This window comes from Cololabis saira, chromosome 14 (genome assembly GCF_033807715.1).
Source record: "Cololabis saira isolate AMF1-May2022 chromosome 14, fColSai1.1, whole genome shotgun sequence".
Lineage (NCBI taxonomy): Eukaryota > Metazoa > Chordata > Actinopteri > Beloniformes > Belonidae > Cololabis > Cololabis saira.
Window position 1 is genome coordinate 23,154,933 of NC_084600.1, and position 21,927 is coordinate 23,176,859.

The 21,927-nt window shown below is 38.3% G+C and overlaps 2 protein-coding genes across 3 annotated transcripts in view; both read right to left on the bottom strand.

Moving 5' to 3' along the window:
• Nucleotides 1–1,502: 1,502 nt before the first annotated feature.
• Nucleotides 1,503–6,461, bottom strand: btg3 (B-cell translocation gene 3). Its single transcript, XM_061740184.1, has 5 exons — nt 6,342–6,461; nt 4,830–5,035; nt 4,592–4,729; nt 4,233–4,425; nt 1,503–4,087 (listed from the first exon to the last, which is right to left on the bottom strand). Exons 2-5 carry the CDS (start codon nt 5,000–5,002, stop codon nt 3,890–3,892), a joined length of 702 nt encoding a protein of 233 aa, XP_061596168.1. The 5' UTR covers nt 5,003–5,035; nt 6,342–6,461; the 3' UTR covers nt 1,503–3,889.
• A 2,543-nt stretch (nt 6,462–9,004) lies between these two features.
• c14h21orf91 (chromosome 14 C21orf91 homolog) overlaps nt 9,005–21,927 on the bottom strand; it is a 31,132-nt gene continuing 18,209 nt past the window's right edge. For both annotated transcript variants that reach the window (XM_061740186.1, XM_061740185.1), the window contains exons 3-5: nt 16,274–16,777; nt 15,632–15,694; nt 9,005–11,576 (exon numbers count right to left, since the gene is read on the bottom strand). In XM_061740186.1, coding sequence (XP_061596170.1) covers nt 11,404–11,576; nt 15,632–15,694; nt 16,274–16,777 — 740 coding nt within the window. In that variant the 3' untranslated portion in view covers nt 9,005–11,403. The remainder of the gene's footprint in view (nt 11,577–15,631; nt 15,695–16,273; nt 16,778–21,927) is intronic.

Here is a 21,927-nt window from a genome sequence, read left to right on the forward strand (position 1 = left end):
CCAAACGGCACATGAAACTGTGCATTACATTTCTAAGAACTGCTTGAAGAGTATTGACTCTTGCAGCCACAAACATCTCACTTGCACTGCACCATCTAGGCCTTTTGAGTAAGATTCTCATAGCATCATTATATGCAACTTGAAGTTTCTGGAAACTTACTTTTTTATAACTTGACCACAAGTGGGCAGTGTAGAGTGTAGAGTTGCATTAAACGCAGCAAGACAATTAAACAGTAACAAGTCAATTCAAAAGGGAAATAGAAATAAAAAATAATAACACAATACAATGAAATGAAATAGAATATAAACAGGAAATAACAAATTAAATGGGCAGCACGGTGGCTTGGTGATTAGCACTGTTGCCTCACAGCAAGAAGGTTCCCGGTTCGGCTCCCTGTGTGGAGTTTGCATGTTCTCCCCGTGCTTGCGTGGGTTCCCTTCGGGTACTCCGGCTTCCTCCCACAGTCCAAAAACATGCATAGTGGGTAAATTGGTGATTCTAAATTGCCCGTAGGTGTGAATGTGAGTGTGAGTGTATCTGGTTGTCTGTGTATCAGGGTGTCTCGCCTGAAATGAGCTGGGATAGGCTCCAGCTGACCCCGTGACCCTGTAAAGGATAAATCGGGTATAGAAAATAGATGGATGGATGGATAACAAATCAAATGAAATAAAATGGTAAGAAAAGAGGTAAAATAATCAAAAGCACAAGTTGTTAAAAAGTAAGGGCAGTAGAGTAGCCTACAGCAGGTAAGTATTTAATCTAAGAGTACGCATCAGTAAACAGTAATGTTTTTAGGCCTGATTTAAAGGATCTACAGTTGGAGCAGACCTCAGGTCTACAGGAAGTTTGTTCCACCGGTGAGGAGCAGAATAACTGAACACTGCCTCACCTTGCTTGGTTCTGGTTCTTGGGAACCACAACAAACCAGATCCAGATGAACCTCGGGGGTCTGGGAGCTTCATAGGAACTAACAGATCAACCATGTATTTTGGTCCAAGACCATTCAGGTCTTTGTAGACCAGCAATAAGATTTTAACTCTATCCTTTGACTCACTGGAAGCCAGTGTAGTGATTTCATGACCGGTGTAATATGGTCCTGTTTCCTGGTGTTTGTAAGGATTCTGGCGACAGAGTTCTGGATCAGCTGCAGCTGCCTGATAGATTTCTTGTTAAGGCCTGTAAAGATGCCATTGCAATAATCCAACCTACCGGTACTGAAAATGAATGCATGAATGAGTTTTTCCATGTCTTGTTTAGACAGAAACCCCTTAATTCTAGCAATGTTTTTCAGGTGGTAATAGGCAGATTAAGTGATAAACTTTAGATGGCTGTTGAAGTTCAGGTCTGAGTCAATAATTACACCAAGATTTCTGGCTTGATTTGTAGCTGTCAATACATGGATCCAAGATGAACGCTGATCATTCCCCATTTTTAGGGCCAAAAAGGATCAGCTCTGTCTTTTTTGCATTTAGCTGGAGAAAAACAATACTCAGTAAATGGATGAACAGTTGTTTTCACTTTATTATATGAATTAATGTTTGAACATACATAACATTTAAACTTGTCAGCTACTCATGTATAAATGGCAATGACAATAGGACGAAAGGAAAAAAGGGAAAATAAAATAATGTGAACAGTTGACAGACTTCACATTCAGTTTCTATATAATGGTGACAAAAAGCTATATTTACCTCAACATTTAGTTTTTTCTTAATATATTTCCTTACTAATAGTATGTTTTTTAGTAAGTAATGACGTTTCTCCTTTCAACAGTGATTATATCTTTATACCTCATAAACATCCTACAGTAACTTTTTTTTGCAGTTTTTTCTTCTCGTACTGCACTACTTTTATTTTTATTCCACTGTACATACTGTTTATAATTTGTAATTATATATTTTTTACTTTTTTCATCCTTCTTTCGCTGCATGTGGGTTGAGTGTACTGCTGCTGCACAAAGCGAATTTCCCCATTGAGGGATGAATAAAGGACTATCTAATCTAATTTAATCTAATCTGCATGTTTTTATCTCATTTATAATTCTCTAAATCACACCTATGTGTGTGATTATCAGTGGCAGCTCTGTATGGTTTATCCATACCAGTCACTGTCATTAAGAAAGTGCTGGAGCTAGGCCTGTCCTCTCACCTCTGCTCCTGGATCATGGACTTTATCTCCAACTGCCCCAGGCTGTCAGACTGGACTCCCACATGCCCTCCGCCATCACTCTCACCACAGACTCACCACAGGACTGCATATTAAGTCCACTTCTTTATTAACTCCACACACGACTGTTCCCTCCCTCACGTCAAACTGCCTATTGAAATTTGCTGACACTACAGTTGTCGGCCGTATGTCAGGAATAGATGAAGGGGCCTTCAGGGACCAGTTCCATAAACTGACTGTGGTGTCTGGAAAACAATCTTACACCAAACACAAGGAAAACAAAACTAATCTTGGACTTCAGAAAGCACAGACTCAACCTTCCCATTTTGATGAAGGAAGACTGTGGAAATAGTCCAGTTTTATGTTTCTGGTGATCTACATATCTACACCCTCTTGACCAGGACACTGCACTTTTTGAGAGTCCTAAAAAGTGTCACCTCTGTCACAAATGTGCTTTCTGAGCACCCAGTAACAGAGCACGCTAACGTACTGTCTCACAGCATGGCATGGAGGGTGTACGGTGGCAGACAAGAAGTTGTCTATAGAGCACCTGGTCAAAACCCGCCATTACAACAGAGCTATGGCAATCATTAGACATTTCCCATTCTGGTCATCTTTTTAAACTTCTGCCCTCAGGAAAATGGTACAGGTCACTCACATCACTAATAACCCCCCCCAAAAAAAAATCAATTCTCTAAATAACCATGCAAAACAAATTCAGGAATTGTGAAATATCTTACTACTTGGACTCATTGCACTTCATATCCTATATTAGTATAACTGTTTAACCCACCAGTTTTTAAATACCTTCATTAGATGTTTAATTTTGCTTATATTATATATATTCGGCCTTGATACGTATGTGGTACATTGTTTTTTTTACCTGCACTACTGTGTTGGACATTAGCAATTTTTCTACATCACTGAGATACTGACAAAGGCATCGTGTCTTTATACAACTTTAGTACCTTCCTCTTTGGAGAAAACAGAATGTTGTATTTTTTTTATGTTTACGTTTCCAGGCCAATTTTATAAGATTATAAAAAACTAAATCACCAAAACATGCCCTCATATGAAATTTAATTATGTCTACAAAATTAAGATTAGAGAGATAACTGTACTCAGATAATCAGAGTACTGCAGGGTAATTACCAACATACAAGTTACTCTATGTAGTTTACAGTACAACCAAAACAGCTCACTAAAGTCTGTCCTAACCACAAACAAAACTAGAAATGTGGAAATCTGGATTTTCCTCCTCACAATGTGATTACTCTTCTACTACCACCAGATGTAAAGTAAGTACTTAAAATCCTCCAGATAAAGACTAAACAAAATTTTTTAAACAAACATACTATGTTGGAAACCAACAACAAATTGTGATGCTTGGAAATGTTTAATAAAACTCCATATTTTTAAGTCTATACATCTGGCAACACTGAATAAATAAAACATTTCATCACAAAGGACATTGGGTTTTATACACAAATGTCTCCCATAGTAAAAAATACAGTACTTCAAGATTAAATGTGTAGTATTCCAATTCCGATCCTAATTTCATACTTTATTCAAACTATAACAAAAATTTCTAAAGTGCAAAAAGACTGTCAAAAACAATATTTAGAGTATAAAAAGAAATATTGTTAAAAAAGTTGGTCAGTCATCTTAAAGTTATCGTCTGGTTTAATGTCCAGTGTGAACAATAAGCACCACGAGTCCTAACTAACAATGTGCCAAATCTTGGTTTGCCTCCCAGTATCCGGGTCCTCCACTGTAAGCAGGAGGTATCCAAAGGTTGTGCCTCGAAGTGTGCGGGGGCCTGCTGCGAGGTCTGTAGCCGTACTGAGGCGGTGGAAGGATGAGGCCCTTATCTGGTATGACTTTTCTGGGATGCCAGGATGGAGCAGCTGGATTCATCGTCTTTAAAAGAGAGAAAAAAAGCTGCCTTCAGCGACTTTCTTGTTTGGTTCTTTAAGTATATAAAAACTGGTATTGCATCACTCGGAAAAAACAAACAAAATATTGTTCCTAATCTGCATAAGAACAGTAAAATGTGTCACAGTACCTGGCGAGCCCAGCGGTTGGCAGGGATGGTGAGGGGAGAGGTACGTGTGCTCTCCTCATCAGAGGAAGAACCTGAGTGGTAGTCTGACGTCACCCTCTCCAGAGCGCTGGTCACCTTCTTTGCAACATCTTTGTCCTCCTCCTCATCACTAGTGAAAGTTGCCACTGAGAAGCAAGGATTTAGCTCTCCATACCTGGTAGAAATGAAAGGAGCATTAATGCCTATTTTGGGGGAAGTCAATTTCAACCAGCAGTTGTCCAAGTCTCAAATCCTTTAAAAGTTTAGAAGCACTCAAACGTGAGGAAACGTAATCATCGATTGTAAACTGTATTTTAAAAGAATAATTAATCCTGACTCACCTGCAACAAACCTCCCATGGATCTACCCACAAAGTGAGCTCATAAGGCAGTCCCAAGTCACCATGCTGTACCCCACTCTCCCGGCAGGCCCGAAGGATCTCTGGATCCCGCCTGTTTAATCTGTTCATGCGGATACATCTGAAAAACACAAAAACTTGTTTCAACCTAATCCCCTCTAAACATTAGGAGCAGTGACTTTCTCCACAGTATAGACTTGAGAAAATATTAAGAGCAACACCTGTATGCCTGTCCTTTAGAGGGGTTTTCAGGATACCAGTGACCCTTAAACTTTTCATGTAGTGCGACAGCCAACCTCTCCGCAAAGAGTTCAATCTTATGCGATTCCAACTTCTCTCCTTTTTTCACAAGCCTCTTCAGGAAAAACACAACTGCAGCAATCTCCCTCTTCATCTTTCACATGAGGTTCATCACGACCAGTCCCAACTGTAAGAAGATGAAACACTTGGTCAGAAAAGCAGCCTCTGAGCATACCTGGCAAGTTTTGGATTTGAAATTAAGGGTCCAACCAGCCCAACCGAGGTCCAGTATCTTACATATTAATATAGATTTACAAGAAATCTAAAATAACTACCTGTCAACCACTTACAAACTACAATTATGTGCCGAGAATCTGATGTTGACATTCCTATGTTTGTGAATCCTATAAAAGAGGTTAAATGAAAACACAAATGGGAATTAAAGCACACTTATTTTAAATATGGTCTGTTTATATACACATTGAAATGCCTTTTCTCTCTCTTATCCATCCATCCGATCTGTTCAGAGTTTGCTCCGGTTGTTGCCACTAACCTCGCGAGAACTGTCACCCAGGCTACAGCAGGTGGCAGTTCTCGCGAGGTTAGTGACAATTCAGTTTACTGTTTCAAAATTATTACATTATTAAACGGGAAAATACTAATACGGGGGTGCGGCAGTGGGGAAGAGGGGTAAAATACGGTAGTTTCCCGGCCAAAACGGGAGAATTGACAGGTATGCCTCAGAGGAACAAATAACGCTTCTAAACTGTGATTAAGATCCTGTAAAAACAAATCTGAGACAACAATCTTCACAACTTGCAGGTTTTGACATGCAAGAAAGTAACATTTTTCGTGGAAAAATACAAAATAATATATTTAAGTTCTATGTAAACTATAGAAACTTAAAAAAACGACGCCTAATAGTTAAATAGCGGCTTACACACCTAAACTTGAAGTTGAGTTGAACTACTCGAGTATTAAGACCCTTCATAAGTGTGCCCTTGGGCACGTGGCAAGAAACGCAGTTGGGAAGAAGGAAAAAAACAGAAAAGGGAAAAAGAAAATCACATCTGCCACCAGACGATAGATGGATAAGGGAAAAGGAAGAATAAAAAGGCCAGTTTGTCGTGGACAGGTTTTTTAGTTGATGTTTGGCGGCTGTTTTCACACAAGGGGCTGTTTTACTGGAATATTAACGACGTTAAACGTCCCAACCGCAGAAATCTATTTCAAACTTAACTGAAGCTAAAAAAAAAAAAAATGTCTGACTAAAACAGATATCCAAGGCATTTGTGGAAAACGAAAAAATATGTCTAAGACAAGGCGCTACGTCAAAGCTAATAGCCTCATGTTGCTAACAAAGATCAATACATATCCAGCTAGTTTTTGTTTTTAGGCAACGGGGTTTCGTTAAAATGTTCGCTAAAAATCATATAAAATGTAATCGTTGCTGTAATAGAGGGTTTCTACAACAGAAACACGGGTTGACTTACTATTGTTCCTCAGCGAGTCCTCCAGCGCGGGGATAACAGATGAATGGCTGCCGAACTTACTTGGGAACAATAGAGCGTCTACAAGTAACCCGCCAGTGACGACACAAGCCCCGCCCACCGGCCGTTCTCATTGGTTGAAAATAACTACCCTCAAACGTTGATTGGTTGAGGGTATGTCAGTCAATGATGAGTCATACCGTTTATTGTTATGACCATAGACAAATATACATAGACGCGTCATCGACCGCTGGGGCCATGGATCTATAATAGGCTGGGGCGCGAGAAATACGGCCGCCATCTTGGACCGGTCATCCTACCCATAGGACAGCATAAGACAGAACAGTATTGAAGATGCCAGAGCACCGTGCTGCGTTGTATTTTTTGAATAGAATATTATCTTGCTGTATTTATGTCCGTTTTCTTTTTGCCAGCTTGGAGTACACATTGAAGAGACACAGTTTGGCATCGAGAACCACTTTTCCAACTTGTTGTCATTGGTTGTGTCAGTGTTTCTAAAAATAAGGCTACACCACATTGCCGAACTCACCTCTCTTGACCTACAGAAAGGGAGCATGAGAAATATATATATATATATATATATATATATATATATATATATATATATATATATATATGTATATATATAGTGTGTCTTGAAAAATAGCCTACCTATCATACTCACACCAGAATATTTTATTACTGTTAAGCCTACTACTATGAATATTAAAATACTAAAATACTAATATTAAAATACGCCGAATCATGTGTCCGGTATCATGCCTAGATGTATGGCGTTTGCAGAAACCCCCCCCCCCGTGAAAATCAGTTTTGTATTCTGCGACTTATGACTAATTACTACTACTACTACAACTTCTGTCATTTATCAGACGCTTTTATCCAAAGCGACTTATGAGAGAACACAAGGGTGCCCGCTCCAAGATGGCGGCCTCACGGCGCGTCTATGTATACATGTCTATGACTATGGATCTTTGTTGGAGTGTTTTATTTGTGGCCGTAGTTGCATTCACTTGTGCAATAATTGTAATCATTAAAAATGATAATTCAACGTTGTATAAACCGTTATATTCACAATTATACTATTTTGGTTTAGTCAATTTAACTCAAATTCAAAAATACTGTATTAGTCCCCGAAGAGAAATTGTTGCAGTAGTCTTTTCAAAGATTCATTGTAGAGGTTTGTTAATGTGGGCAGTAAGGATCTCCTGTAGCGATTTGTGTTGCATTGGATCTGAAGTAGCCTCAGATTGAAGACAATGTTGCTGAATCATTTGAGTTATGAAGAGGATGCCAAAGGTTGTCCACAATTTTCTTAAGTTTATAAAGTATCCATCTTTGCACAATCATCTCCAGAGGCTCCAGAGCAGTTCCCAGAACAGATCTAGCCTTCTTTATCAGATTGTACCTTTTCTTTAATTCACTGGCTCGGATGCTCTCTCCACAACAGATGACTGCAGATTTGATTGCACTGTCAATGACAGACTTTAAGAAGATAGCCATCTTGCAGTAAACTTATGCTGAAAGACTCAAGCTTCCTTAAGAAGTAAACTCTGCACTGTCCCTACATTGCAGGCTTGGTGGTGTTAAATGTACTGGAAAAATTGAAGACCATGATCCTCGCAGTACTGACTGCTTTGTTCAGATGACAGTAGATTTTTTGAAGCACGTGTATGATGGCATCTTCAACCCAAACCCTGTGATGATAAGCAAACTGCAGCGGGTCATGGGAGGTGCTTGTTTCCTTATTCAGGTGGGCGAATAAGTCTCTACAGGACTTTCATGATGAGATGTTGGGGCTACAGGCCTGTAGTCATTAAGATAAGATGGGTGAGATCATTTGGCACTGGAACAAGATAGAATATCTTCCACAGCACTGAAACCTCCTCCTGGATCAGGCTGAGGCTGAAGAGGTACTGCAGAATCCCACAAATGCTTGTTCTCCAGCTTCCTCCTGTACACCTTATTTTATAATATTGACTTTCAGTTGTTTTTTTGTACTGACCTCAATAATTCTCTGTCTCCCTCCCTGAAGGCTCTTTATTTTTCTTGAGGAGCTCTTTCAAGTCACTGATAATCCCGTTTATTATTGGGGAAGTACCTCACTGTTATGGTGGGAATGTTGTCCACACAGAAAAAAAAATGTAAAAAGCTAGTAATGACCAAGAGCTACTGCGGCGTGCTATCACCATGAACGGCGCTAGAACAAGTTGTCATTTTGGTGAAATCATTCATGTTCCAACGTTGAATGTTGATGGCTTACTGCCTCTAGAATATCAAGATACATTTTTTACACGCTTAAAACGTAATGTATCAGAAAATTCTAATTTTAGTCACAACATTCATTCATAACTGGAAATGACCTTAGTATTCTGCACATAGCATGGTGCATAATTTCCATAAACTGTCAAATTTACTATCAATTCTGACCTCAAGGTGGCGCACTGCACCCATCTCAAGGACTTCAGGAATTTTATCTGAACATGATTTCATTCTTCATGGCCAGTATTGCATCTCCAAGAAGCTACAGAATAATGACAAAGATGAATAATGGACTTTATGGCAATAAAGCATCCACTCATGGACTCTGGCAAATTGTGTATGTACTTTCAAAGAATTAAGTATAATCAGGTAATATTGTAATGAGCCTTTTATTTTTGTAAACCACCTTCCTTTACTGTCTGTTACACACCAGGTTTACCAAACTACCATCTTCCTTGATTGGTAAGGCCAAGATCAGGGAAGTAACAGTATGTCAGAAAATGTAAAAAAAAAAAAAAAAAAAAAAAATGATTGAAAAACAAAAGCCACTTAAGCACAAGTCACATAACCAATATAAGATCAGTCAACACACAATAAATATAATGTAAAACATCAAACAACGCAAATACAGTCATGTTCAAAATTAGAAAAGGAAAGTCAAGTGTGAACTCAGGCAGAAGTGTAACACAGGTATACTCGCAACCAAACCAGTCTGCTTTTACTGCTGAGCAGAACAGCAGGCCCGGGCATGTTTGAACAGCATACAACAATACACAGCATTCATTACAACTAAAATGTAAAAGAGAAGTACAACTGAAGATTTTAATGACTGAAAATTTGTTTGAAGGACCAACAATCTAAATATTCTCACCCAAGCACACATTTGGCTAAATAAAACCATGATTAAAAGTTTTAAACGGAGCTAAAACCTATCTTCAAACCCCAAAAAGGGTCAAATACAACCAATCTCTTACAAAGAGAGCAAAATACACTGACAATGCTGACTTTTCTAAACGTCCAATCTTGTCTTTCCCATCTGCAGCTTATAAAAATCTAGTTCTTTGATCTCCTTTGAGCAAAACTCAAATACTCAATATTCTTACTCAATAAGGCTTTTGATTATTAGTCTGTATCTTGCATAGGGTTCCTCCATCTGTCTTTGCTTCCCTTCGTCAAAAAGTCAGGGACTTCCATAGGCACAATAGACCAATTTTCCCAGTCTGTATTGCTATGACATTAACGTAGCTGTCGCATGTCAAAACAGGAGAGACGGCAACAAAAGGTAACACTGATCTTCAAAGACATGGGAAAGACATGTGTACAGTTTACACCTGAAAATAAATCAAATTTATGATTTAGTCAGAGCAAAGATTTGTTTAGTATAAGTCACATAGACTCTAAAATCAGTTTGTCAATTGCATCATCCTGTCCTTTTGTCAAATGCTTATGATACATATTTGCAATACAGAACAAATACAGACTTTGGTTTGGCAGCTTGATTTCATTTCTAATAGTTCAGTTTCGTGACAGTGCTCATTCAGTGCGAAGCCTCTCATATCACTTGTGCTCGACAGCTACACGATAAACAGCTTTAAAAAGAAAAAAAAAAACAATCAAGTAAATTGAACCAGTAATAAAAGTCGTTATGAAAACAGAAGTTGATGTTTTTTTAGAACCTCTATCATATTCAGCCATCGACAGTGGAATGACCGATCTTTCCACTGCTGCTTGTATATCACCTTGTACAAGTCACCAAATACTCCACCAGCCCTACAAACAATAACCTGCCAGTTTTTGTTTGGAAAAGCACACTTGGATCTTCCTACATCCTCCAACACCTTCATGTGCAGTGATGCTTTGGGGCACATTCAGGTATTATCGCTGTGCTCTTTTCCACATTAGACCTCGTCTGTAACTTTTAGATGTCGTATTTTTAATTAAAATGACCTGAATTAGAATGTGTAATAGACTGATAATATCCAAGTTTCTATAGCACAGCTGTTTAAAACAATGTTATTTTAAAAGTCAAAAATAATTCAGTGGACCAGTTTTCAAAAACTAGTGGGTCCAATCAGGACAATATGAGGGAAACATTGAAAATGTTTATGTCAATATTGTAAGTGTGCAGCTCCAAGATCAGTACAATCATATGAATGAGGGAGGCTGTTCATTTTATACCCTTAAAGAAAAGTGTTTTCCCCACTTTCTACAGATAATGATCAGGTGACACATGGAGTGGTGAGAAGTGATTAGAACCATAATTGAATATTTATGTGTAACATATTCTGGAAAAAGAAATAGAAATTGAATGTAAAAATGATATAAAACAATAGAGTTTCTGAGTGAAAAGAGAACAAAAGAAAAAAAACCAACTCGAATACATTAATAAAATCCTGCAAACTGTCTTTGTAAAATAAGTTTCCTTTTTTTTTGTCCACTGAATGCAGATCCTCTTTGCTTCCAAGACCACAAACCTGTCACCTGTGCTATGCATCCTAGGTACTTGGGCTGGGTGAAAATCCAGCAATGCAGCAGAAAAGCAAATAATTTGCAAGCTACCTCACATTCTTGCATCATCACTGCAACCACAAAGATAAATCAACCCGGCCGTTAGTGCTGCTGTAATGGAGGGCCAACGGCTCAATGTCACGATAGTGTTGTCAAAGTCCCCCAGTGTCCAGGTGTTGGTCAGCCTTGCTGCATCTTGAATACTTTCATATCCAACTCTCTGCCAGTTGTGATGCAGAACGTCCAGCTTGTTCCCCCGCTGGCGTCTCGTAGCCCTTCACTCCACAGGGCCACCGCTGCTGCTGGCCTTCACCCCGGCCCTGCTGATCTGCAACCATGGCAGTTTTTCACAGTTCTTAAAGAGCTGCTCGATGGCGATGTGCCGCACGTGAAGCTCCGACGCCAGGGCGTCCTTCTCCTGCACGACAGCCGTCAGCTCCTCAAAGACCTCTGTAAACCGAGAGCATGGCGGGAAATCAGTCAGTCTTTTTACATGCAAGCTCAACTTACCCACAAACGAGACAAAGAAGATCAAGTACATTGATTTCTGAAGGAACAGAAAGAAAACACAAGAGATAACTCAGGAACACATGAAAAGCTGACGAAACGAAGTTTCTGGATTTCTGGATATGACAAATCTTAAAACAGAAGTTCTGTAGATAATAGAGTCAACGGTGGTCTACCACACTATTTAGTATGAGCAACAACCTTCCCATCTAAAGCTGTGTGTGTCATGAGTAGTCATGAAAATAAATAATACAGTAATCTTGCGTTTTTTGCAGGGGTTACGTTCCGAAAAGAAGCCATGATAGGTAAAATCCGTGAAGTAGTAACCTTCATTTTTTTGTTACAATTATTATACAAGGCTTCAAATTGGATTTGAACGGGAGAATCGGTGCAGAACGTTTTGTTGACATTATGGGTTTTGGAGAAAATTTGCAAACTTAAATTTGGCAAGCGTTACAGCATTTTTGTACATTACATATTAAACCGTAACGTTATTGACACACAGGAAGTGAAGAAGCTGGGAGACTGTTTAACCAATCAGAATGCAGAACACAATGCAAATCCGTAAAGCAGCGAGACCCTGAAAGGTGTTATAGTGAGGTATAACTGTACATACATTCTCAAATACTTCAGCTTTGACCTTGTGAAATATGGTTTTAGTGCTGGAGAATTTCTCTCTGTCCGAGTGTGTGAGACGGACAGCACATGCTGCAACGCCACTGTGTTCACATAGGAACGGAGCTCCCAAAGTAACGGTGGCAAAGAAAACATGATGTCCAAGCACAATTACGATTAGCTTGTGTTAATTCTGAGAACGATCGACATAAGTTCTACAAGTTCTTGCATGTGCAGAAGGAAACATGATAGATATCAGCACCACTGTGTATTCAGGGGAAATCAAGTTTTGTCATCTCTTTTTCTTCCCCCATCACTTAGATCAAAGTAATTTGGATTTTAACAGTAGCCACGACTATCTGCAGCCTCTTCCTGTTTCAGCAGCTGTAGCAATATTGTATCTTTTTTTTCTTTTTTTAGTTTTGAGAGATTTTCAAAGCTTTTGCTGTTAAAACATTTTTCAAAACTCGTGTGAATGTTGTGCAGGTCATTCAGGCACATATCAGCATTTGTCAGAATGAACAGCACAACAAGAGAGAGACAGAACAGACTGTATTTCTTGAGGAAGCTGAGGTCCTTCAGTGTTAGCAACAAGATGTTGTATATCTCCCGTAAGTCTCGTAGTGGAGAGTGCAAACGCATCTACAGTTATCTGTTTTGGTAGAAGCATCAGAGCCAGTAACTTGAAGGAACTGAACAAACTGTTAAAGAAGGCTGGCTCTGTTCTGGGGCCTCTGCAGATTATTGTACAAAGAAGAAGAATTCATGAAATAAAAAATATAATGGAAATAATTGAGCATCCTCTCCCTAACACAATGATTCAACAATAGTGTCTTTAGTCAGAAGCATCTTCGGATCTGCTTCAACACAGACCGCTACAGGAGATCCTTCCAGGCCACAGAAAAACACTATTTATAATGGCTGTTTGAGGAAACTAAAATTATGAAAGCTACTACATTTAATTTTCCTCCAGGAAGAATAAAGTATGACTGACTGGAAATGACTTAAATATGCATGGGCTGCTTCTCCACGGCAAAGTAAAGACCCCCGAGTCCAAACAACTGGACAAGGAGATTTTGGTAATGTAAGAAAATAACAAAGTAGAGAGGAAGCAGGAAGAGCTTTAGAGAATTGCCCTCCGTTTCTTATAAAGAATGCAAGTTCACTGGCAAATAAAATGGATGATTTTGGAGTGCTGAGATGGACAACATGGGAATGCAGTGTCATGTCTCCCACTTACACATGGCTGCAGGACAGACGCCAACACCGCTCTACACTGATTTTTAACAACACAAGTAAACAAAGAACTGCAGACTGATCAGCAGGGATAAAAGGAGGGCTTATGGTGCTTTTTTTACATATAGAGTAATCCAGGACAAGTGACTGTGTAAACATTCCTCTGCACCCTGGATAATAAACTTTTGTCTGTATATTTCTGCCCACTTCGTCTACTGAAAGAGTTCACCTCTGTTGTTGCATGTGAGCTCAGTGGTTTCCAGGCTACAAACATCGCAAAGCATTCATGGTAATCTATGGAGATTTTAGATGTATCTCTCTCTTTCAGTTCCTACAATCCAAGACTATTGCAATTCCTTATTTTATTTTTTACTTATTCACATTTTTGTAAGTAATTGACAATGCATCAGTACAATTTGTATTCAACTAATTTCTTATTAAATTCAGGACAAAGTTAGATCTCTTTAAACCATTCTATTAGAGCACTTTGTTCCCAAACTGCAAGTCTACTTGCGGTTCCTAGAGTTTCCCTGAAGTTAATTGCGAGGCAGAGCCCTCAGTTGTCAGGCTCTTCTCTTGTGGAACCACTGTTTCTACCTTTAAGATTAGGCATACAACTTTTTGTGTGCATTCTTGTCTTATGTGTATGTGTCTTTATTGTTGAATCTCTTTCCTGTCATCTCAAACCCCCAAGAGGTCAAGACAGGTGGCTGCCATTGGTTCTGCTGCAGGCATTTTAGCTCAGTTAAGGCTGAATTATGGTTCTGCGTCAAAACGACGCCGTGCCTACGGCGTGTGGTTTTTGTACACGCAGAGGACACGCCGTCACATGCGCCGTCAGTGACGTGCACCTCCCGAAAATTGTAACTACGCGTCGAGGAGACGCCGACCACACGCAGACCGAGAGGGCTGTGATTGGTTCGTTTGAAAGCGAAGCATTTCCGGTTTCCGGTTTGAATCAGTAGTGAACTTCCAGGGCTTTTTTCTTTGTTTATATGTGATTTTTTTTGTTTTTGTTTTTTGCACAATAGTTGTCCTTATTTCTTTGATTTACTGTGACCGGAAAAAGTCGGATAAACCATTCAGAAAAAGATCGCTAACTAGTGGCCGCGGGGGGTACTGCACTGCGACCAAATGGAGAGACGGAGAACTCTGAACGATTCGTGACGGCGTCACGGGTGCGCCGTGTGCTCTGCGTGTGTGTGACGCAGAACCATACCCGCACCTTAAGTCTATTTTTGTCTTCCACCACTAATAACTTTCTTTTTTCTTTCCACCTTTGCCTCAGGCCTGCTCAGGCTGAGGGACTGCACTGACAAGAAGATTTGGCAAACAGAATTGGCATTACATGAAATTAGAATTTTTAACTCAACAGGAACTTATTAATTGGGATGAATTGGATTATGAAGTGGAATGATTATGTATAACTTTAAATGAATTGCAACTAAATGTAGACTTTATTTGTTTATCTTTAACTTTGTACATTTTGAGTGCTTTCTCTGTTAACCACATTGAAAAGACGTCATGAATTGGCGGTTTAGAAGTAATTAATCACTCATGCTGCATACTAATTTAAACATTTGTCCAAATTCCCTGATTTCTCCCAACAAATCACCAGTTTTTTTCCCCTACAATTGATTTATAATCAAAGTAGTTTTTAAAAAAAACAAGGAAAAAAACATTCAACTCAACCTCTAGAGGTGACTGCTCCTGAGCTGTGCATTATAATGGGCAGATGTCACTTAAGTTTACGTTAAGACATGGAATAATAATTTCACTGATGTGAAGAATTACATCAAAGATGAAAATATGTTATCATCTGATGTTTGCACCAAAATCAGCTACAATGGGTCAAAGGGATGATGAATGAGATGAACTGACATGCGATGCATGGGTGAATTTTACACACTGCCCAATTCAATACAGTTGGTCCTATGAAGGGAAACCATGAGTTGATTGAAACATTCTTGTCTTTTAGCCTGCTTTAAAATCTGAATATGTGGTTTAATCCTAGACAGGGCATGCTGTACGTTAAGCACTTTCCCTAGAACACCATCTTGACAGCAGGGAAGTTTCAGTTGCTGTGTTTTAAAAAGGTAGAAGATGGAGATTGGGGTGAGAGTAAAACATAATAATAAAACACTTACTTTGAACTTGCGTCAATAGCTGGCCATTCAGCTGATGGAGCTCATCCACACTCATTTTAGACACTAAAAACAGATGATGTCATTGTTAGTGTGTGAGAACTACTGAAGGAGTATGTCACAAAGCTACAAATAAGTATATGTTCCAACCATCAGGTCAACATGTGTTACTTCCTCAGATATCAAATTGCTTAAATATTCATGCTGTACACACAAAACAGATTTCTCTCATCTTGCCATCTGCAGTACTTTAAGTTTTGAAAGTGTATGAAAGGCTTTGAAGTGTCATCTCAATGCAGGACTCAATGTTTTGATTTAAACATCCATTTTTGCAGGATCTAACATCATAAGCAGCTTTAGTGAAGATTAGCTTTAAAAAATATATAGAGTACACTTTCTGTGTCAAGGTTATAGGAAAACTCTCTCTTCTATCAAAGTAAAAAGATCAAGAAAGAGTTGAAGGGCAGCTCTTACATAAAAACATTGGGAAGAAAGAAAAGAAGAGAAACTTTAAATTGACTTTGACATATTTAGACATACTTTCTACTCTTGAAAAAGAAAAAGAAAAACAACCACAGGGGCCTTCCACTGCTACTTCAGTTACACAGTGAGAATACAAAAAAACCCCAACAAAAATGTGCTCACATTCATCTCTGCTGTGTCCCTGGTGTCTGTGTTGCATCTGTCCTCCTGACGACGGAGTCCGGCTGTGCAGACCTTTCCTGCCATCACTAGTCCAAACACCAGACTGCGATCCCTGCAGCAGCCCCAGCTCCTCTGCCGTCTGGCACTCCAGCATCCCCATTGTGTATTCAGGCAGCTCTGTTGCGTTCCCCGTGTCCCAGCGGGGCGTGTAGCGGGGCACCTGTGCGTCTGACTGGGGCAGCAGCTTGCGGTCACTTTGCTGGCTGTAGCACAGGAGCTTTGCCCCTCGTCTGGTACAGCTGTTGGAGGAGACCGAGTCTTTGTTCTGAGCAAACTGAATGATGCGGTTCAGTTTCTGGCTGAGGGCCAGCTTCATGCCCTCGTAGGCACTTCGGGACACCTTGGAATGGGACAGCTTCTGGTTGGCTATGAGGTGACATTTCTCAAAGCAGTCTCTGTGGCCACGCAGGGACTTTGAGTGTAGCAAGGTAGTAGAGGAGACGCCTGGATTCACACACACAAAAAAAAACCAATGAGTTACCATGGCAACTGAAGCTGAAGGCTTCTGCTGCGCAACAAAAACTGAATAAAACTTTAGAGGACAAAAATACAGAAAAGTTAGATTCAAAATGTACTACCCATAACAAGGACATTTCATATCAGAAGTGCAAGAGGACATAAAGAGAAAACATTTTTTTTGTGAGCTGCAAAGTGCTAACCTAGTGAACTTGCAGCAGCAAACAAAAGTAAGACGGTATGAATGCAGGCTAAAACTGAAAGACAGACCCATTGCAATCTCTGTGTGAAAGCTGCTTAGTGTGCAGTGGCTTAGCCAGCAGACTGTCGAGATGGCAGAGATGATAGATTAACGCAGTCACAATGCAAATAAGAGGCATTTTTAGAACTGTCTTCTGAGCGTCAGAGAACACTGGTATCCATCTATGGAGGATTTTTTGTGCCAAAATTAAATAAATAAATACATCATTAATTAATTAAAATGGGAATTAAATATATCATTAATTAATTAAATGTGTCATTAATTAATTAAAATTAGAATGAAATATGTCATTAATTAATTAAAATACAATTCATTTTAAGTAAAACTATATATTTATTATTTCAGCATTTAATTAATTAATGACACATTTAATTAATGATTTCGTGTTGCGTGTGAATCATGAAATGTAAAACTGCATTTAATTAATTAATGACACATTTAATTAATGATTTCGTGTTGCTGAATCATGAAATGTAAATGTAAAACTGTCAGTTTCACTCGTCAAACTCAGTGGGCGGATTCCAAACACCTCATTGGTTCCCCTGTACATCAAGTCACGATGGGAAAGTGCAGAAATAACTCCAACAACTTCGAGCAGTTCCTCTGCTTTACATGCTACATGCTTGGGGTCAGCAGGTCCTGCTTCCACATACTCTGCAAGGTCGAAGATATCGCTCACCAACTCTCTACAAAGTTCAGGAAAATCCTCCAAACTCACAGCTGTCATGTTTAGAAAATCCAAAGCAGTGGATTCCACTAGATTTGCGTTAGCCCCGCCCACTGAGTTTGACGAGTGAAACTGACAGTTTTACATTTACATTTCATGATTCAGCAACACGAAATCATTAATTAAATGTGTCATTAATTAATTAAATGCAGTTTTACATTTCATGATTCACACGCAACACGAAATCATGTCATTAATTAATTAAATGCTGAAATAATAAATATATATTTTTACTTAAAATGAATCGTATTTTAATTAATTAATGACATATTTCATTCTAATTTTAATTAATTAATGACACATTTAATTAATTAATGATATATTTCATTCCCATTTTAATTAATTAATGATGTATTTATTTATTTAATTTTGGCACAAAAAATCCTCCATATCCATCAACATTTAGTTGTTAATTACTTTAAAACATACCTGACAGACAGCAGGAAAGACACAAATACAAGGTTAAAAATAATGAACCCTGAATTACCAAAATAAACTTCTTAACAAAAATAAATCTCCTCTTACACTTATAAGGTGAGCATGAATCAATCTTTTTTATGTGATGTAAAATTGTATGTATTTATTTACTTTTATTTATTTATTTAATTTTAGTTGTTAAATTAGAAAGAAAAAAGTCAAATCATACATGAAAGAAACTATTCAGTTTGTGGCAAAATATTTTTACATGTATGAAACTGAAGATGCATAATACAAACCTGACATTTACTTTTAGTTCAGTTTGTGGAAAATGGTTGGCCTGGCTTTCTCTTTAAAACTTAAACAGTTATAAAGCATTATAAACTGTAACAATAGGGCAAATGCACGGCATTGTTTTGTATTTTGTGTCTTTCAAATAAAAGACAATTTTTTTCCAGTCAGATGTTCCTCATTCAAGGTTGTTAAAAAAATACTGCTATAATATCGTATCGTATCGTTATCGTGATCTCAATATCGTGTATCGTACCGTATCGTGAGATTAGTGTATCGTTACACCCCTAGTTAACATAAAATTAAATATACACAGAATACTTTAAACACCCAATTTAAACACAAGATGAATTTAAGACATGAAACTAGTCCAACTCTTTTCATAGCAAGAGACTATTGTTGTGCAGCTAAAAATACATGCCCCCGAAGTACAAAAACTCATGCTGGTCGAATCTAGTAGGTTACTTAATAATTATAACAGCCTTCAAAGAAAATTTGAGCTAAGCTTTTATAAACAAAAGAATCCTGAAGGTGAAAGAACCAGTCATGAAAGTTGTGTGTGTAAAGCAGTCAAGGGAATGGGGGGGCTGTGCACGTGTTTGTGTGGTTGCCTTTTCATGACCTACATTTCTCAACAGACAAACGTGTTGGAGCCTGATATGAGGAGATTAGTCATGGGTTCATATTTATTTAGGCATTCATTTTACCAAGTTGCCCTTGGAAACACCCTTGTGCTCTTTTTCTAAGCAGACAGGCAACAATGGTCATTAGTACACACCACAATACAAAAAAAAAGCCCTCATGAGGGGATGCAATGACTTTCAAAGTCACACACATTCATGCAGGTGAATATAGCACCTTCCAAATGTTAAATTTGCAATATTGTTTGGGGGAGTACATTTACAACTACTCTCCATAAAATCTTAATTCTCCAGAACCGTTTTGTAAGACTTGCATCTCGATCTGTCTGGGATGCTACTGCGGCTCCTTTATTTAAAAATCTACAGATCCTTACTATTTATGACATCAACAGTTACCAAATATGCATTTTTATTTACAAAATATTTTTCTCAGAAGGAAATGTTCCTGAGCACTTTAGGTCATACTTTGCCACTAACTCTCAATTTCATTCCTACTCAACTCGGCAGGCCCTAGCCCTACATCCGCCTAAATGTCTGGAATCAAGAAGCCAATTTTTGTTTAGATACAGAGGTGTCAAAGTCTGGAATAGTTGGTACCAGATTGCAAAAAATTGTAGGTCCCTATCCACTTTCAAAAGTCGCTCAAGAGAGCATTTAATTCAACAGTGTAGTCAAGAAAGCTCTTAATGTTCTTTTGCACTTTATATTCTGTGTTGCCATTTGTTCAGCTTAATACTCAAATTTTCATGATCATGTGTACAGTAATTTTCTTTTTTTTTTATCTCTCTTTTTTTTTATTATTTTTTTTTAATTTTTATTATTTTATTTTCATTCATGTTCTATATGCAATTTTTATGATTTATTTTTATGATTTTGTATCCTTATAAGTATTTTGTTAAATGTTATTAGGTGGGGGCTCCTCATAAGCCTACTGGCTTGCTCGCTCCTCCCTGCACAGTTTCTTTTAACTGAACTTACTTGTGTAATGTTATTTTTTTTATGTTATGTGCTAAATAAACTAAACTAAACTAAACTAAATAAAAGTTATATATCTCCAGGTTCATATTGAGAACCACGAAAAGCTACATTTAATACTTTGTGAATGTTATAGACCTCCAACTGAATTTGTCAACGGATTTGACTGCACTTTGAGTTGGGAAAGGACTATGCCCAGAATCTTTGTAAAGAAATTGCCGTAGGCTAAGACATTCCTTCTTTGACAATACTATACAAACATGCAAAATCCAAACTTTATCAAGAATGTGGCTGTTTTTCAGTGAATACTAAACCTTGAAGGGTTTTACTTGGAAGTTTAACCAAGGATGTCTTATGTTGTAGGCTGATAGTAAAGCTAATCAGCTATTTCTTTAGGCAATATTTTATTCCTGTCATTTACATGTGGATCATTTTAAAGCTTCAGTTTTTAAAGCCTGCAGTAACACATTAAGTCGCTCTTATCCATTATGGGACGGTCGGCACTAATGGATCTCATTTTCCTCAGTGCAGAGGATGGTTTTAGACCATTACACAACGGTGTATGTGCAGAAATCTATTCTTAACTTGTTCATATTTGTGTTTGGACCAAGGGCTTCGAAAGACATATTTTTCACTGGATTAGCCTTGTGAGGAAACCACATTATGTAACTTGAGTTTTTGACACACATACTTCCTAACGAATAGTCAAAGAAATCTCTACTAATGGCTGCGAGAGCTTTCTGCCAAACAAACCACCATGTTATAATCTGATCAGTCTGTCTTTAGACTACCGTAAAAGCACACTAACTATTACCACCCAGGCAGAAAAATCATTGGCCCAGAACCAGGGCAGTGCACATCCAAAGACCTCACTCCAGCTAAGCAGCTTAGCACTACTCTCTTTCATGCCTCCACACATAAGTACAGGCACACACGCATACACAATGACTATTCATCTGAGGTGAAATCAACATTGTTCAGCTGTGACAACTGGAGATTATAGCAACTGATGACCAATCCAATTCTTTTTCCTTTTTTTTTTTTTAAATCTTCACTGCTTTTGTGTGAGCAAAGAGTCAATTTTATTGAAGACAAAGCACTGGCACATGCTTGACTAGGAGTGATAAAGAAATCTAAAGCAAATAACTGAAGTTATAACTATATAGCACTTGAATGAGTCAACTAAGGTTTAGTGTTTAAAAATATATATTTATTATGCTGAAAAGCAACATTGCATTTCTACATTTCTTACAAAAGTCAGATATTAGACAGAATCTGTTGAATATATTTTAACGGTAGAATGTTTTTAGCTAAAATAAAACATCATAAAAAATGTGTAATAAACAAACTCAGAAGCTTTTAGTCACAAGGCCTGTACGTAGAATTTTGATAAGATAAGTTTGGAAACTACTGGTACAGCAGGAAAACATTGATGTGTTCTAGTCCTCTTTGTAGGGGCTAAAGATCAGTCCAGATTTAACTCTACACACTTGATAACAGGATGGAAAGAAAACGTTACCTTAAATTCAGTCACTCTTAATTAATGTTTGTTCGCCATGCCTAATACAGACTGTTTTGTTTCATGACCAACCATGTACAGACATTTTGTTTGCCTCTTCGTAAATATGCATTGGAAGAACACACACTTTAGAGGAGCAGGCAGTGGAGAGCTCCAACAAGTAGGACAGAGGTCATCAGTAAAAACAGATGCATGGCTGAACTCAGGAGAATGCATCAGGGGCTGCAAAGGCCAACTTGGATGCCAACACATAACTCATATAAGCAGCAGTGCATGTGACCACCTGTTAACTACTGAAGCCTCCAC

Bases quoted from the DNA above. Each gene is read 5' to 3' on its own strand.
- btg3 (XM_061740184.1), bottom strand. From the start codon at position 5,002: ATGAAGAGGGAGATTGCTGCAGTTGTGTTTTTCCTGAAGAGGCTTGTG. The intron at 4,426-4,591 runs GTGAGTCAGGAT...CATTTCTACCAG, and splicing joins CCATGGGAGGTTTGTTGCAG to GTATGGAGAGCTAAATCCTT. The intron at 4,088-4,232 runs GTACTGTGACAC...TCTCTTTTAAAG, and splicing joins CCAACCGCTGGGCTCGCCAG to ACGATGAATCCAGCTGCTCC.